At 65.7% G+C, this 16,767-nt stretch overlaps 2 protein-coding genes across 8 annotated transcripts in view; one reads left to right on the forward strand and one right to left on the reverse strand.

The window, feature by feature from the left end:
• UNC13A (unc-13 homolog A) overlaps positions 1-2,098 on the forward strand; it is a 31,763-nt gene extending 29,665 nt beyond the window's left edge. For all 7 annotated transcript variants that reach the window (XM_083810724.1, XM_083810725.1, XM_083810726.1 and 4 more), the window contains one exon: positions 352-2,098. In XM_083810724.1, the coding sequence (XP_083666850.1) occupies positions 352-640 (289 nt within the window). In that variant the 3' untranslated portion in view covers positions 641-2,098. The remainder of the gene's footprint in view (positions 1-351) is intronic.
• Positions 2,099-2,372: 274 nt separating this feature from the next.
• LOC310886315 (unconventional myosin-Vb-like) lies at positions 2,373-16,706 on the reverse strand. Its single transcript, XM_083810731.1, has 37 exons — positions 16,624-16,706; positions 15,547-15,657; positions 15,130-15,292; positions 14,901-15,045; positions 14,611-14,767; positions 14,325-14,465; positions 14,088-14,169; positions 13,807-13,908; positions 13,469-13,581; positions 13,124-13,389; positions 12,856-12,937; positions 12,462-12,602; positions 12,261-12,383; positions 11,868-11,951; positions 11,242-11,391; positions 11,046-11,143; positions 10,831-10,917; positions 10,644-10,755; positions 10,176-10,387; positions 9,913-10,069; positions 9,401-9,640; positions 8,606-8,815; positions 8,389-8,482; positions 8,128-8,273; positions 7,724-7,837; positions 7,347-7,574; positions 7,175-7,269; positions 5,642-5,828; positions 5,384-5,477; positions 5,030-5,164; positions 4,716-4,867; positions 4,375-4,464; positions 3,935-4,085; positions 3,286-3,556; positions 3,027-3,201; positions 2,820-2,900; positions 2,373-2,737 (listed from the first exon to the last, which is right to left on the reverse strand). Exons 1-37 carry the CDS (start codon positions 16,648-16,650, stop codon positions 2,576-2,578), a joined length of 5,178 nt encoding a protein of 1,725 aa, XP_083666857.1. The 5' UTR covers positions 16,651-16,706; the 3' UTR covers positions 2,373-2,575.
• Positions 16,707-16,767: the final 61 nt, after the last annotated feature.

Raw genomic sequence — 16,767 nt, forward strand, 5'->3', positions numbered from 1 at the left:
AGGGAATGAGACATGGAGATGGGGGCCCCTGGGGACACAGGGATGGGGACACGGGGATGGGGACATGGGGATGAGGACCCCTGGGGACATGGAGATGGGGACGCAGGGATGGGGACCCCTGGGGACAGGGGGATGGGGACGCTGTGCAGCTTCAGCTGTGTTTGCTCATCCCCGCTGGGACATTTTGGATATTTTCTCCTTGGCAAAAACTACATGGGGAAAGCAGGAAAAACAAACAAACAACCAAAAAAAAACGGATTTTTGGGGGGCAGGGGGTCAGCACCCACATGCGCCGCTGTCTCGGAGCCCCCTCCATGTGCCAACGCCGCCTGTCCCTTGTGCCCCCTGCAGCACGCTGGGGACGGAGACGGGCCCCGAGTGCTACGAGCTGCAGGTGTGCGTGAAGGATTACTGCTTCGCGCGGGAGGACCGGACGGTGGGCATCGCCGTGCTGCAGCTGCGCGACATCCTGCAGCGCGCCAGCTGCGCCTGCTGGCTGCCCCTGGGCCGCCGCATCCACATGGACGACACCGGCCTCACCGTGCTCCGCATCCTCTCCCAGCGCAACAACGACGAGGTGGCCAAGGAGTTCGTCAAGCTCAAGTCCGACACGCGCTCGGCCGAGGAGGGCAGCAGTTAAATCCGCCCCCCCCCCCACCCCCGGACCCCCCCTCCCAGCCCAGCCCCTGGCCTGCAGCGTCCTCCAGCCATGTATAAGCCATAAGAGCGGCCACGAGAGGAGGCGCCTGCCCGGCCCCGGTGTGGGGTGGGGGGGTGCAGGGGCAGCGTTGGACCCCCCCGTCCCTCCCCTGGCTGGGCTCGCTGGGTGGTAGCGCTGAGCACAAGCACCCCCCCGTCCCACCCCGATGGGGCTGGGGGGCTGCAGGGAAGGGCTGGGCCCCAGGCTGGGCAGTGGGACGGCTCTGCCCCTTCCCAGCCTGCGATGGAGGGACCCCAGTGACCCATCCCCATCCCACCCGGCCCAAAACCTCATCGAGCGACACAAGGGAAGCACCGGGATGGGGGGAGTGGGAGGTTGGGGGGGGGGGGGGATCATCCCAGGCTGGCACAGCGCGATGGCCCCTTGTCCCCCACCCGGTGTTACCAGGGGCAGGGCCCCCCGCCCAGCGCCCTGTACATATGTAAATAGCTGTACATACACGGGGCAGCAGGACGCGGCTGTGTCCCGCACCCCGAAGGGCTATAGGGGCTGGGGGGCCGGTGGGCACAGCCCCCGCCACAGAGTCCCCCCCCCCGGCCGGCGGCGGCACCACCAGGGCCGGGAGCAGCAGGGAGCAGCCCCCGGCCCCTATCCTGTCTTCCCTGCCTGGCCGCCGTGCGGGTGGCCCCGCTGCCCCCCCCCAGGGTGCCAGGGTGGGGGGCACCCCCCTCCCATGGGCTGGGGGGCACCCATCTCCCTTGGCTCTGGTGAGCAGGGACTGCCCACCCCCACCCCCCCATGTGGCACAAGGTCCCTGCAGCAGCACCCATGGGACCTCTTTGGCACAAGCAAGACCCTCGCCCCCCTCCCCGATAGGACCCCCCCCCATATTTCCCATTAACCACCATTTCTGTGTGATCAGTGGTGTGCGTGTCTCAGGGGGGTGGACAGGGAGCACAGCGTCCCCCCCATGCTGAGAGGGACGGCCACCCCTCAGCACCGGGGGGGACAGAAGCCTGAAGCCCCCCCCAGGCCAATATATACCTCTCAGCCCCCTCCCCACCCCAAAACAGGGTAACCCAGCCCCCCCTCCCGGTCCTTTTTCTATAGGATTTGCCTGGGACCAAAGGGTTTAGGAATCCACTCTCATTTCTGTTCAATGTTTACACCCCTTTTCTAACTGCTGCTCCCGGGGGGGGGGAAGCCCCCCTCCCCCCCCACCAAAAAAAGTGTGCCCCCTCCCCACCCAGTCCTGTTTGGCATGTGATTGAACCGACCACCCCGCTCCTGTACCCGTGTCACCGATGCCCCTGTGTCTGTACCTCCCCCCGCCGCGGGGGCTACCATGGATGCATGACCGTGAGATGTTTTGCACTATTTTGACTTTTTTGGGCTCTGTAAAAATATTTTATTATAACTGACATTAAAAAGCACACCCTTGGCTGTGGCTGCGGGTGCTGGGGGGGAGAGAGGAGCAGGCACCCAGGGGCTCCCCATCCCCACCTGCCCCCCCCTTTAGGCTCAGCCCCAAGGATAAAGACCCCAGCGATGCTGCACCACCCCACCTGCAGCTCAGAATTTGCTTTTCCTACCCTATGCAAAGGCCAAACTTCATCCTAGGGGTTAAAGGGGACTGGGGCAGACCTCAAACACCCCCCCACACCTCCAATCACCACCACCCCAAGACCGCCACCCCGCAAACAGCGCGCCCACAGCCAGCCTCAGACACCCAAATTATCTGCAAAGACTTTTATTAACACCAAAGGATTAAAAAGTGGCCGAAACAGTTGTGGCTGCGCCACAAAACAAAAGTACCCGCGGGTCTCAGCAACAGACAGCCCCCAGGGGAGCACCACGAAGCGCAGCAGCCCCAAACCTCTGCCGTCCTCCTGCCCCCGGGGGGCCGGACGGGGCTCAGAGGCGGACGAGGAAAGCCAGGTCGATGGTGTCGGGGATGTGGAGCTCGTCGAGGTGCACGGGGGAGGTGACGAAGGGCAGGTTCACGGGGAAGAGGTGGCTGGTGTCCACCAGCAGCTGGCTGGGACCTCCCTCCTGCTGCTGCTCCTGCAGTCGCCTCTGCGGGGGGACACGGCGCTCAGCAAGGGGGTGGCCCCATGGGGACAGAGCCTGGGGGGCCGGAGCCGAGGTCCCCGCTTACCTCCACAGTGCTGATGAAGCCGGGGCTCACACATTCCTCCAGCCCCGCAGCCGGGGTGTACGCCCGCAGGATCTTCACGACCTGGAGGGACATCAGGGGACCCCTGTGACCCCCCCCGCCCCAGCCTCCCAGTCCACGGGGGCCGAGCAGCCCTCAGGGTGGGATGGGAGCCCCCCAGGATGGTGAACCCCAATCACCCCCTGGTACCTGCTGCGGCGACAGCACCGTGCACAGGCTGCAGATAGCTCCAGCATCCTCCTCCGTCGCCTTCTTCACCTGCAGCAGCTGGGCGGCCTGCACCAGCGGCTCCAGCATCTCACGGGCCCCGCTGTGCTGCAGCCCCTGCGCCCGCAGCCACTGCTCCAGCTGGCTGATGTTGTACCTGCCCGTGACAGGGGGTCAGGGGGAGGCACCCACGGTGTCCCGGCCCCCCCCAAGTGCACTACAACCCCGTGCGGGGACCAACCTGAGCTGGATGCCGCGGCTCCAGGAGCAGGCGTCCTTCCTCAGCAGCAGGTAGTTGAGGGTGGTGCCGCTGACGAGGAAGAGGAGCTGGCGCAGGACCTGGTGCCCCACGGCCGGGGCCAGCCCGTGGCAGCCCAGCACCCGGTGGAAGGAGCCCAGCTGCTGCAGGAGCTCGGGCAGGGTGTGGGCTACGGGGGCCGAGGGCCGGTGGAGGCCGGGAGGGCAGGAGGAGGCCAGGCCCTGGATGGTCTCGCTCTCCAGCATTGCAGAAACTAGAGCGTTAAGAAAAAAAAAAAGAAAAAGGTTGGTCAGACCGAGGAGGTGCTGCCTTGTGCTTTGCAGGGCTCCCTGGCTCTGCATCATGGCTGGGGACAGAGGGACGGGTGGAGCAGGGGGGTGATGGAGTCCCCCAGGGCTGCAGCCCAAGGTTCCCAGGGGTGCTGAGCCCCCTCCAGCTCCCCCTTCCAAGCTGGGAGGCTCGGGGAGCAGCGGGACCCCATGGAGACCCAATTCCAAGCCCACCTCCCACCTCTGGGCACAACCTATCAGGCTGCTCTCGTGCAGTGCTCCCTCCCCAAGCCAGCATCACAGGATGGGGGTCCTGAGAGCCCCCCAGCTCCCAGCCCCCATTGCCCAAGCCCCCTCCGTACCAATCATGGGCTTGAGGCGCTTCTCGGCGGTGCGGATGAGCTGCTGGTAGAGCTGCACGGCCAAGGCTCCCAGGCTGCGGCCGGCGCTCTGCAGGTCCAGGTGCTGCAGGCAGTGCGCGCTCTGCCGCGCTGTGTTCCCCTGGGAGCAGCTCTGGGGGCATGGCCAGGTCAGGGGGACAGCCCCAGGATGGAGGCAAAAAAATAAAAATAGAAAAAAATACAGGGGTAACCCCCCCCCCCAATCCCTCCTGGGGGATGAGAACATTGGCTCCGTCCCTGTACATCCCCATGCACACCCAGGTTGGGATGCAGCCCCAGCCCTGGACAAGCCTCGCTGCCCCCTTCCCGAAGTCCCCAAAGCCCCCACTCTTCCCCAGGGAACGGTGTAGGGGTGTGATGTCCCCCTCCCCGGGGTGTGATGTCCCCCTCCCCAGCCCTACCTCATCCCGGCCATACTGGCGCAGACAGTTCAGAAGCTGGCAGGTATTTGCCAGCCAGAGGGCCACAACTTCAAAGTCATCGCTGTGCTTCTGCGAGGGGGGGAAGTGAGCACAGCGGGGGGTCAGCGAGGCTCCAGCAATGCCAGCAGCAAGCACCCCCACCCCACGCTTTCTCCAAGCCCCCCCCAGCCCCAGGGGATGCTCAGGTTGGACTCCCCAGCTCCATCACACAAAGCCCTGGGGACCAGGCTGCAGCCCCAGTGCCTCCCCCCCCATGTTGGCCAGCAGAGCTCCTGCTCCTCAGCACAAATCCTTCCCCCCCCAGCGGCCAGGCCCAGCACCTTCATCACCCTCTTGATGGCATTGATGGCCGCATCCAGCAGGGAGCGGGCCCGCGGCTCATCACGGCAGTGGTCCGCGTGGCGGAGGCAGAGGAAGAGGAGGAAGGCTGGCAGCTCCGGCAGCGCCCCTGGGCTGCTCTGCGGGCGGTAGTCTGCAGGGGGGGAGCAGGGGGCAGGCACTTACAGAGAGCTGGAGGGGGCAGGCTGCTGCCCCAGTGAGGTGGGAAGGATGAGACCATCTTTTGGGGAAGAAACCCTAGTAGGGAGCAAGCTGCTTTGTTGGGTAACGGGGTCCCCGTCCACCCAAACCCTACCTGTGATGATGGCCTTGACGATGCGCCCTTCGTCCTCCATCCTCCACGCCAGCATGGCCTGGGACAGCCCCGGTGGGGATGGCACTGCCTGGGACGCTGCTGGCTCCTGCCCCAGCCCGGTGGTCTCTCTCTTCACTGGTGGGGAGGAGCACGGGTCACATCCTGCTGTGTCCTGGGCCAGGGGACCTGGAGCAGGTCCCTTTGGCTCAGCCCAAGGAGAGCTCCCCAGGGTTTGGAGGTGTCCTGGTCCCCACCTTGAGGCTGGGTGATGCACCAGCCCCAAACCAGCCTGCCCCCCCCCCCAGCCAGCCTCATGCCCCCCCCACCCCCCCCCCCCGCCATGCAGGCACTCACCTGTGAAGTCCTGGATCTGCTTCGCGTAGGCTCTGAGCTGCTTCTGGAGCTTCATGGTGGTCCTCTCCTGCTTCTCCAGCTTCTGGGCCAGCTCCTGGGCAGGGACAGCTCTTGTAGGGCTCAGCCACCCCCACCAGCACCCAGCTCATGGGGTACGGAGCTGGGGGGTGCCTTGGGTCCCCTGCATCGCTCCCCAGTGGGATGCTGCAGCTCACTATAGGGTGGGGGGAGCTGTCTGAGTCCTGTCCCCCCCCTTACCCAGTTCTCCTCCTTGAGCCGCACGACGTGGTGCTGCAGCCCCTCCTGGCCCTGGTGCCGCTGCAGGTCCTGGATGAGGGCTGCCTGCTGCTGGCTCAGCTGCTTGAGCGAGCGGATGTCGAGGTGCAGCCCCTCCACCTCCTCCTCGTGCTGCTGCTTCTCCTCCTGCAGCTGGCTCGCCAGCAACCTGCGTGCGCCAGGGGAACCCGAGTCACCGAGCCAGGCCGGTGTCCCCTGCCTGGCCTGCCCTGGGCCCCGTGCTGTCATTATCACTGCCAGTGACACACAGCGGGGTCGAGAGCACCCTCAGCACGTGCACGCACCCCGCTGAGGGGTGCAGACCCAGGAGGACGGGGTGTCATCCCCAGGGACCTGGTGGGCCCACGGGAACCTCGAGCAGACCAACGAGGCCGCGCACAGGGCGCTGCACCTGGGTCGGGGCAGTCCCAAACATCAGCACAGGCTGGGGGACAAAGGGACGTAGAGCAGCCCCGTGGAGAAGGGCTTGGGGTAGCGGTGGATGGGAAATAGGACATAAAGCTGGGAAATAGGACACAAACCAGCAGCGCCTGCTCGCGGCCCAGGAAGCCAGCCGCACCCCGGCTGCACCAGGGGTGATCAGTGGGGCGAGGAAGGGGATTGTGCCCCTCTGCTCTGCCCTTGTGGGACCCCACCTGGAGCACAAGGTCAGGGACCTGCCAGAGCAAGTCCAGAGGTGGCCACGGAGCAGCTCTGCTGTGAGGACAGGCTGGGAGAGCTGGGGGTGCTCAGCCTGGAGGAGAGAAGGCTCCAGGGAGACCTCACAGCAGCCTGTCGGTACCTAAAGGGGACTTGTAAGATAGAGAGACTTTTCGCAAGGGCATGCACTGATATGACAAGGGGCAACGGATTTAAACTAAAAGAGGGTAGGTTTAGATGAGCTGTTAGGAAGAAATTCTTCCCCCTGAGGGCGGTGAGGCCCTGGCTGAGGCTGCCCCGAGGAGCTGTGGGTGCCCCATCCCTGGCAGTGCCCAAGGCCAGGCTGGATGGGGCTGGGGGCAGCCTGGGCCGGTGGAGGGGTCGTGCCCATGGCAGGGGTGGGACGGGGTGGGCTTTGAGGTCCCTTCCAACCCAAACCTCTCCGTGGTGCTCATGGTGCTGTGAATTATCACACCCCATCCCTCAGGGTGTCATTTGTCCCTCAAAGCCTGCGAGCTTGGGACTTCCCCCCCACCCTGATCTTCCCTCTGGATGCACCAAGGCCAGCCCAGGAACAGGCTGGGGGCACCCAGCAAGCTTGTGGGGGGGGTGCACCCATTCTGGGGAGCTCCAGCCTCCCAGGAGGATGCAGCACAGCAGGGAAGGAGAGCTGAGGATGCAGGTGGGGAGACGGCTGCTTTGGAGGTTTGGAGCTGCCCAGCATCACAGCACCGCACAGGTGAGGTGGCTGCAGCTGGCCAGAACAGCAGGGAAGCCCCCAGCAGCACCCCATGATGCTGCAGCCCACTGCAGGGATCCCAGCCCCAGCCAGACCCTCTCTGGAGCCACACTCACTTGTTGGCAACCTGCACGGCGTCGTAGGCGTGCTTCAAGTCATCGTCCGCTGCCTTCTCTGGGCTCCTGCCCAGCCCCAGCATCCCGGCGATGTTCTGCCAGGAGAGCAGGGCAGGGTGAGAGCAGCCCCGACAGCCCCACCCGGCCCCATACCCGTGGGGCAGGAACTCACCCTTCGCTTTAGGAAGTCCAGGGGTTTCTTCTCCTCGTGCTCGGCGGAGGCTTTGCTCCTCCGCAGCTCCTCGCGGGTGCGGGCCAGCTCCTCGGTGACAGCATTGAGCTGCCCCAGCAGGAGGAGGTACGCCTGCTCCAAGGGGTCCTGCCCTGCGCCGCCGTTGGGCAGCGGCTCCCCCGCGGGCTGGGGAGCCTCAGGCACCGGCTGCCAGCGCTCCTCTGGCCCCTGGGTGCAAGGAGGGGGCTTGGTACAGGAGCCAGGGGCTGAAATCCCTGCAAGCACCCCCCAGGTGGGCGCACAGCTGGCCCCACAGGCTCCCACGGACAGGCCACTTGTCACCCCCACCCTGCCAGCCCCACTGCTGTCCCCACTACCTCAGCCTGCTGGTCGGAGCCATCCCGTGATGGGGCGGTGGACATGGAGGACAGGTAGCTGCTCTCGGAGCCCAGGAAGCTCTCGGACGAAGGGGAGCGTCTGAAGGTGCTTTGCTAAGGGGGAGGAGGGCAGGGTTGGTGCCCCGCTCCCCAAACGCCCACCGGCTGGCACACACCACTTGTCCCCTCCCCAGGATGGGGCACAAGGACAGGGCAGCTCAGCCCTCCGGCCCCGCAGCTTAAAGGAAAGTAGCTTTGGACCCCCCCCCCCCCCTTTAAAGGACGGTTGATTTTGAGTCCCCCAGGCTGCCTTAGCTAGGGGAGCCCCCAGCACACAAACTCAGGTGCCCGCTTCCCATAGCCCAGGGTGGCCCCTAGGGGGGCTGAGCCCCCCCGCCCCTCACCCTGTGGAAGGCCACCTCGTCCCGCAGATTCTCGTAGCCCTGCTCCAGGCGGGCATACTCCTTCACCAGGCTCTGGTAGCGCGCCCGCTCCTCCTCCAGCTCCTGCTGCAGCCCCCGGCTCTCCCGCGCCGCGCGCTGGTGCTGCTCTGCAGGGGACGGGGGACAGACGGGGCTGGGGACGGGATGCAGCCCCTGCAATGGGGGGCACGCTGGGCCTGCAGGTCCAGCCTCGTGCAGGATGGGGCAGGGGAACCCTTCTACCTTCCAGATCCTGCGACTGCTCCAAGGTGCGCTGGATCAGGGCATCTCTTTCCTCCCCCAGGTGCAGTTTCATGGCCTCCACCTCTGCCAGGCGCTGGGGGAGAAGCAGAGGGGTCGGTACAGCCCAGGGACCCCTCTGTGGGCACTCAGCACCAGGCTCAGGGCCCTGGAAAGCCCCCGTAGAGCAAGAGCAGCCCCAGCTATCCCCACGACAGACCTGCCGGAGCTCCTCGACCTCCTGGGCCAGGCGGCTCTCGGCGCTGTGCCTCTCCAGCTCGGCCAGCCGCTCCTGCAGCTGCTGAACCTGGGCATCGCGGGCTGCGTCCTCCCGCAGCCCCTGCATCTCTGCCCGCAGGCGCTGCACCTCCTCGGCGTGGGCAGTGTTCAGTGCCAAGAGCTGCTCCGCCAGCCGCTGCTTCTCCTGGGCCTGGGGTCAGAGCAGGTTATGGGGTGCTGGGGGCATCCTCTTGGGTCCCCTTCTCCCCATCAGTGGGAGCCCTAAGCCTTGGTTACCCCCCCCACCACCACGCAGAGCTCTCCATCGGGCACCATCCCAGATGGAGCCACGCGTTGTGAGCTTTGCCATGCCTCCACATCCCGCTCCCCAGCTCCTGGCTGCTTCCATCCCCAGGGACAGGGCAGCACTGCAGGGGCCCTCCCTCACACTCTGCAGCCACCCCTGGAGCTGGAGCGGTGGCAGCCGGAGATGAGATGCTTGCCCAGATGGCGGCAGCTGATGTGGCCGGTGGGAGAACGCGCTGTGCCGGAGCCGTTCCAGCACACGCTGCCGTGCTGTGAGGCTGTGCCCACCGAAGCACCCAGGAGGGCACCGGCACATCCCCAGGGTGCATCAGAAACCCAGCACTGACCCCTAGATGCAGCACTCCTGCCTGGAGACATGCGCTCTGCAGGGCCAGCTCCACGGCCAGGATGGGGCAGACCAGGGCTATGGTTTTGGTTATACAGGGACTGGTTGGCAAAGACAGGTCCCGAAGCAGGCTGCAGCACCCACCTGCTCATCCAGCCTGCACTGCAGCTGCATCACCTTGATCTCCATGCCCTTGTGCAGCTGCTTGTAGTGCTCGACCGAGCGCGCCTCTGCCCGCAGGCGTCGCAGCTCCCGGCGTGCCCGCGCCCGGCGGTAGCAGCACTGCAGGTAGAGCACGGCCCCGCGCAGCCGGGCGTAGCGGCTCCGGGCCAGCCAGCCCCTGACGGCTGCCTGGATCACCACGGCTTTCTGGTGCCGCACCATCTGCAAGGGAGAGACGGAGCAGTGGCACCGCCAGCAGGCACGGGGACGATGGCAGCCCTGTGCACCTGGGGACAGTGGGGTTGGTGCCACGCTGACCCCAAGAGGTGCTGTGATGCCAGCTGACCCCAAGCAGCATGGCGAGAGCAGCCAGTTTGTCACCAAGATGTCAGGAAGGTGACAGCATCACGGAGAGCATGCTGCTCCCCCAGTTGCATGGGGCAGGGGCTCCCTACCACAGGACGGGGTCACCCAGCACCCTGCCAGGCTCCTACCTGCTGGTACAGACGCCGGGCGAACATGCCCCGGGCAAAGGCTTGGATGGTGACAGCAGCCCGGCGTGTGCGCAGGTAGGAGCGCCGGGCCAGCACCATCCTCACCGTCTTCTGCAGCACCACAGCAGCTCTGCTCCTCCGCAGCATCGCGGCAAGCCTGCGGGGAGGCGAGGAGTTGGGTGCAGGGCAGCAGAGCCCCCAGCCCACCCCAGAGCTGGGTCTCTGCTCACTGCATCTCCCTCAGAGCCCCCGGCCCCGCTCACCTGCGGGCCAGCAGGCCCCGGGCATGGCGCTGCAGGCAGAGCACCGCGGCACGCACCCGCCCGAAGCGCCGCCGTGCCAGCCAGCCCCGCAGGTGCCGCTGCAGCAGGGTGCAGGCTGCCCGCAGCCGTCGGTACCGCAGCTCCTCCAGGTAGGCCACCTGGCCGGCCCGGAAAAACACCTTGCTCTTCCCACACTGGTACTTGCTGGGGTCCTGGGGGCAGAAGGGGGGAGTCAGAACCAGGGAGGAGGCACGCCCTGGCCAGGTTCCTCCAAAGCAGTACTCTGTATGCTCCCAGCCTTCCTTGCTCAGCTTCCCCAGTGGCTGGGGTAATCCCAATTCCTCCCCATCAATATCACACCCATTTCTGCACCCCACTGGGCACGCACACACTGAAAGAAAGATGGGAAAAAGCATCTGCAAGGGATGCTCAGGTACCACAGCTGCACTCCCTGAGCAGAGCCCTTACCTGGAGCAGCCTCCCCAGGGCAAGGCTGCAGCTCTGCTTCATATCAGCACCCACCAGCTCCTCTCTGCTCACCAGAGCCCTGTACCTGTCGAAGAACTCCTGGTATGTCCACCTGTGGGGAACAGAGGGGATCAGGGGGGTGCTCTGGCCAGGGGGAGCCCTGGGGTGCCAGGGAAGCAGGGGGTACCTGGAGGGGTAGCCCGCGGCACTGATCCGGATGGTCTCCAGGACCCCACAGGCTCGCAGCTGCTCCACCACTCGCCTGGAGTCAAACCTGGGGCCAAAAAGAAAAAAAAACTGATCCCATGCAGCTCATCCAGGCGTGCACCAAGGCACACAGGGCAGGAGGGACATGGCTTAGAGGGGGGGAGCAGAGCCCCGCAGCGTCCCTATGGCACTCACACGAAGGGCAGCTTCCCGTCGTTGGGTTTGATGCAGCGGACGTAGTGCGGCGTGGTGCTGCCCAGCATCTCCATCAGCCGGTTCAGGGAGGCTCTGAACTGCGGAGCACAACGGGAAGGTGGTCAAGGCCGGCAGGCAGGGCGCAGGGGGGTGTCCCCCAGGACAGAGCAGGGCTCAGGGCTCCCCCATCCTGTACCTGGCTGGAGATGGACTTCTTGCTCCTCTGGCTGCTGGGCAGCGACCTGTGGCTGGGGCGGCCGGGCAGCCGGGGGCCGCTGGACCTGCGGGACTGCAGGGACACAGCCCCATCCCCATCCTCCAGGAAGAGCTCGGCGAGCAGGGCAGACTGCGTGGAGCAGAGCCGTGAGCAGTGGGCCTGCAGCAAGCAGCACCCCACGCCGCCCCAGAGCCAGCACCAGCAGGACACGTGGCCCCAGAGGCCAGCCCCGTGCAGGATCCCGATACTGCCACAGCCCCGACATGCCCCAGGTGTGCAGGGACCAGCTCTGCCCCCTGCTTGCCCCCTAAGGGAACCCAAGGAGAAGTCGTGAGCACCCTCCCAGGTGAACAAGAGCCCTCCCCCCAGGTGTCCCTTACCTTCTGCCAGGGCCACACGGTGCGGAGGGGAGGAGAAGACAACGTTACCAACGTGGGAGCAGCAGCACACCCCAGCCCGAGGGCAGGAGAATAAAATGGGGGCACCCACATCACAGGGCACCCTGACCACGGGTCACCACCCCCAACAAACACAGGGCTCACCCTGCATGGCTTCCTCCTCCTGCAACACCCACCCCTCCCAGCACCCACAGGACTGGCTCTCACCTTGCTGGCTCGCAGAAGCCCCACCAGCTCCTCGGGGATGGTGTCCCTGTTCTTCTCCACGAACCCACTGCACTGGTATTCCACCTGGCAAGGGACAACCCCAGCACCAGCGTTAGGGGCTTCCCAGCCTGGATTGGGGCAGGGCTCTTAGAAAGGACCCTTGCAGGAGCCAGGGCTGGCTGTGGCCACACCGCTGATTGCGCCACCGCAGCACCACAGGACCTCCTAATTTCTCTAATTCCTGCCCTTGGAGCTGCAGCCCAGCACAGAGAGGGCAGAGGCTGCAGGAGATGCCACCGGCCAGGAGATGCCCCCAGCAGCTCCCGAGGGTCAGGCTGGGTGCTGCCAAGCCCCCCACCCAGCGAGGTACCACCACCACCGCAGCTCTCCTACCTTGCCAGCAAAGTGGCAGACAATGAAGGCATCCATGGGCCTCCTGGGCTTCTGGAAGTGGGAGCTGCCGAGGTGGGTCTGGTAGAGCTTCTGCGCCCAGCTCCCGTCACTGCCTTGGGGCATCTGAAAGGCAGAGGGGTTGGAGGGGTGGCCGAGGGCTTGGGACAGCCACAGTGACCTGCTCCAGTGCCTCACGCCCACCTTGCACTCCTCATTCAGCAGGTCCAGGATGCCAAGTCGGCCCTCAATGAGCTCAATGCACGGCTGGTTGTCGCAGAAGTCAACAAAGACCCAAGGGATCTCCTCAGTCACGTACTCCTCCTGCTCCAGCTTGAAGACATGCTGGAGGGAGGGATGGAGAGCAGGATGAGATGGGGCAGAGGTGGCCAGTCACCAGGCTGGCTGCAGGCAGCACCTGGGTTTCCGCAGGGCACCAAAGCGGCCCCTCTCCTGGGGCAGGGGCACTTCTGGGGCCGTGCCCAGCTCCAGCAGCCTCCCAGAGCCCCAGGCCCAGAGGACCAGCCACATCCCAGGGCAGAAAGCCAGAGGCACCAGCACGGCAGGGTGCTGGAGGGGACATCTGGGTGACACCCACCAGGTTGAAAAGCTGCTGCAGCTTCTCGTTGGCATAGTTGATGCAGAACTGCTCAAAGCTGTTGAACTCAAACATCTCAAACCTGCGGACAGAGACCCGGCTGAGCAGGGCAGAACCACCCCAGCCAGCCAGGAGCTGCACGTGGCCACGGACCCAACCTCACTGCAGGGACAGGCACTGCCCCACGACCCAGCTGCTGGCCACAGACCCATGGCAGGAGCAGGACCATGCTCTTTCATGCAATGTGGCAGAGGAGAGCCATCCTTACCCGTAGATGTCCAGGATGCCGATGGAGGTGTGGTGGCCCTCTGGTGACCGCAGGGCACGGTTGACCCTGCTCACCATCCACTTGAAGACCTGCCCGTACATGTGCTTGGCCAGGGCGTCCCGGGAGTCCAGTGCCTGCTGCCTGGAGAGCGGCTTCAGGTAGGTCTCGCCGGCGGTCACCAGCTTGCGATGGCAGAGCCAACGTGTGACCTGGGCCTCCTCGATGCCCAGCAGCGTGCAGAACTGCCCCAGGGCCTCATCAGCAGACTGCAGAGGGACAGAAGTGTCACCAGCACCACCGGGATGCGGGTCCCGATGTGGCCAGGCACAGCGAGCTCTCGCCCACCTCCACGAAGCACCCGTCCCCGTGGCGGTCCCTCCCTCTGATTGCGATGTCGCCCAGATGCAGGATGGCAGCAAGGACGGAGAAGAGCTCCAGCTGGTCGGCCTCGGGGACACCTGCAGGCACAGCGGGGGCATGAGGGGCTGCCCCCAGTGCTGGGGGGATCCCCATATCCCACAGGCTGGGGATATGGGAACATCCAGCAGATATCTGGGCTCCCCAGCACCGGGGTGTCCATCCCCGGTGCTCCCACCAGCAATGGGGTGAGGGTAGTGGGATGATGGGGACCAGCCCTGCCCACCCCCACGGTCTCCCCAACCCGTGCCCCACCAGGACAGTACCCAGGAGGGAGAAGGCGTGCCGTGTGCTGTCCAGGTCGGCTGCATCATCGGTGCCAGCAGTGCACTGACCCTGGCGGGTGTAGTGGAAGGTCTCTGCCCCACCTGTGGGCAAGATGTGCAGGTTGTGAAACCAGCATGGCCCCACCAGGCCCCCAGCCCCCCTCATCCTGTGGTGCAGAGCACGCACAGCACCCAGCTGGCGGCCCAATCCTACCCCTGTTTTGGGGAAAGGCAGGAACACCAGCACTGCCCGCGCCATGCCACGGGGCTGGGGTACTCACGGAGACACAGGCCCTGCAGCTCAGACAGGGCAGCCGAGGCGCAGAGCTGGTAGAAGATGTGGTAGTTCCTCTCTGCTCTCGCCTGTGGGAAGAGCGGCCACATCACCTCGGGGCCCCAAAAAGGGCGGTGCTGAGGCCCCAGACTGGGGACAAGGGACACTTTGCTCTCCCAGCTCGACCCAGGAGGAGCAAGGCAGCCCCTGCACAGCCCCGTCCCCATGCCGCCCTGAGACCCACCTGGAAGGTGACGCGGGACTTCTCCAGCAGGTAGGTTTTGATGGTGGCCCCAGTGACACGGGCTTGGCTGAAGCCAATCTCGATGTACTTCCCAAAGCGGCTGCTGTTGTCATTCCTGGTCGTCTTCGCATTCCCGAAGGCCTGGCAGGAGGCGTTAGGTGGCCTCAGACCTCCAGGTGCTCTGGAGATGTTCAGTCCCCTCCACCCACCCATGTTACCGGGGGGAACATCAGGGATGCAAGGCCACAAGGAGCACAGGGAGGGCCTGGGACAGGCAGGGACCCACCTCCATGACGGGGCTGGAGGCCAGCACCTTCTCCTCCATGCTGGAGTCCCCCAGGCAGCCCCCGACGGCAGTGAAGTACCTCATGGCGTACTTGGCTGACGCCGTCTTCCCTGCGCCCGACTCGCCGCTGATGATGAGGGACTGATTCTTCCCGAACCTGCGGGAGGGGGACACGAGCCCGTGCCCCAGGGGGAAGGTTCTCCACGGGCCGTATGGGGGCTTCAGCCCTGCCCCGCCACAACCCGGGGGGCTGCTCCAGCAGCAGGACCCCCCCATGGCGATGCTCTCACCTCACCATCTGCTTGTACGCCTCCTCCGCCAGCGCAAAGATGTGGGGGTCCATGTCCCCCATCTCCCGGCCGCTGTAGGCGTAGATCACCTCCTCCTCGTAGATGGGCAGCGGCTTGTAGGGGTTGATGGCAACCAGGATGATACCTGGAGGAAGGGGGCGTGCACAGGGGAGGGGCATGAGGGCACTCATCCCAGGGTGCGGGGGGACACGGGGTGCAGGGGGCTCACCGCAGTAGGTGTAGATGGCGTTGGCCTCCAGGAAGCGCACGCGGAGCGAGTGCAGCACGGCCGGCTCGTGCAGGTAGCTCAGGGCCACCAGGTCATCCTTGCCCGAGAGGCACTCGGGGTTGCAGAGAGGCGGCAGCTGGGACTCGATGGGGTAAGCCAGCATCTGCGGGGACGGGGCAGGATGAGTGCTGAGCAGGGGCAGGTGGCCCCACGGTGGCAGCACAGGCAGGGGATGTGGCCACAGCACGCAGTACTCAGACAGCAGACAAGCCGCTGGGCACATCCCCGGCCTCTCTGCTCCCCAGTGAGGAACCCAGGCTGGTTTGGGCGCACAGAGTGAGCCCCAGCACCCAGCTCAGGATGCCTGGCCATGCAGCGAGCAAAGGGACCCGCGGGGCCACGAGGCCCCAGCCTCACCGAGCCATCCTCCAGGCAGAGGTGCAGAACGGCATCTCCTTCCTCGTAGTCTCTGGTTATTTCTGCCGCCCTCCAGACCTGGACGCAGTCAGGGATCCAGACCCGGGCACCCTGTGGGGACACAGAAGGGACAAGGTCCCAGCAGATGGCCTCAGACATGGGACAGGAGACGCAGACAGCCCTGAGCTGGGCGTCGCAGCCCCCTGGGGCTCTCGGAGGCAGCAGCCTGGTGCTCAGCATCACCGCCAGGTGCCCCATGGACCTGCTGCTCCTGCCGGCAGGGATCCTGCCCAGGTGTGCAAGAGGGCACTGGGGCTACAGCCACAGGATCACCGAAGATCAGAGCCCGACACCAGAAAGCTTCTGCAAGAAGGGGCTCAAAACCGGCTCCGGCACCCCAGAAAGAGAGCCGGGGAGATACCCCAGCCCCAATTTCCTTGTTCTGACCCAGCCCCGTGGCTCTCCCTCCCCAGCAGGCAGCACCCCCTGCCCTTGCGCTGTGGGGCTGGTCCTGCCCCACCGCAGGATGCTCAGAGATGGGGAACCCGCAGCTCCCGGAGCCCACTGCAGCAGCTCTGCCAGCCTGCAGGGAACGAGGGCTGCTCCAGGGGGCCGGTGCCCCCGCTGCTCCGTGCGGGCAGGCACGAGGCCATATTGCGAGCTTAAAAAGGGAGAAAAAAGCTCCTCTAATGGCTGCAGCGCTGCTGCCGGGCTCAGGGAGCACCTCACGGCTTCCACGCACCACCTCGGAGCCCTCAGCTGCTCTAACACCCTGCTCCCACCGCAGCCCCTCGCCAGGAGCCAGGGCTGGTGAAGCCATCCTGCTGCTGCTGAATTTGCAAACGCAGGGGGCTCGGCAGGCAGCGAGCCCCCCAGGTCTGGGAGCAGCCGTGTTACTGCCCTGCTAGAGCCCAGCAAACGCAAAGCAAGCAGGCTGGGGAGGGGGTGCAAGGGGGGGGCTGCGCTTTGGGTGCCCCCTCCTAGGGACCAGCAGCAGTCCCACAGGTGCTGGAGGAGCCCAGCATTGGCAGCCCTTTCCCCCCACCCTGTGCCACCCCCAGCAGCACCAAGCCTCACCTGCCCGTAGGGCTGCCCTGCTGCCATGGTCCCCCCACTTCTGCCACACTGCTGCCCCCCTCGCCTGTGGCCCCTTTATGGCCGCTAATTGCTGCTAATTGGGTGGGAGTTCCCCACCCACTAATTGCTGCTAATTGGGTGTGG

The sequence above is a fragment of the Anser anser genome (genome assembly GCF_964211835.1).
Source record: "Anser anser genome assembly, chromosome: 25".
In the NCBI taxonomy this organism is placed as follows: Eukaryota; Metazoa; Chordata; class Aves; order Anseriformes; family Anatidae; genus Anser; species Anser anser.

What these genes read in the sequence shown, in the direction of transcription:
- LOC310886315 (XM_083810731.1), bottom strand. Translation starts at nt 16,650, where the DNA reads ATGGCAGCAGGGCAGCCCTACGGGCAG. An exon ending in CGTCAAGGCCATCATCACAG is followed by an intron (nt 4,868 to 5,029) that starts GTAGGGTTTGGG and finishes CCCCCCCTGCAG; the next exon opens with ACTACCGCCCGCAGAGCAGC. An exon ending in CGGTGCTGTCGCCGCAGCAG is followed by an intron (nt 2,901 to 3,026) that starts GTACCAGGGGGT and finishes ATGTCCCTCCAG; the next exon opens with GTCGTGAAGATCCTGCGGGC.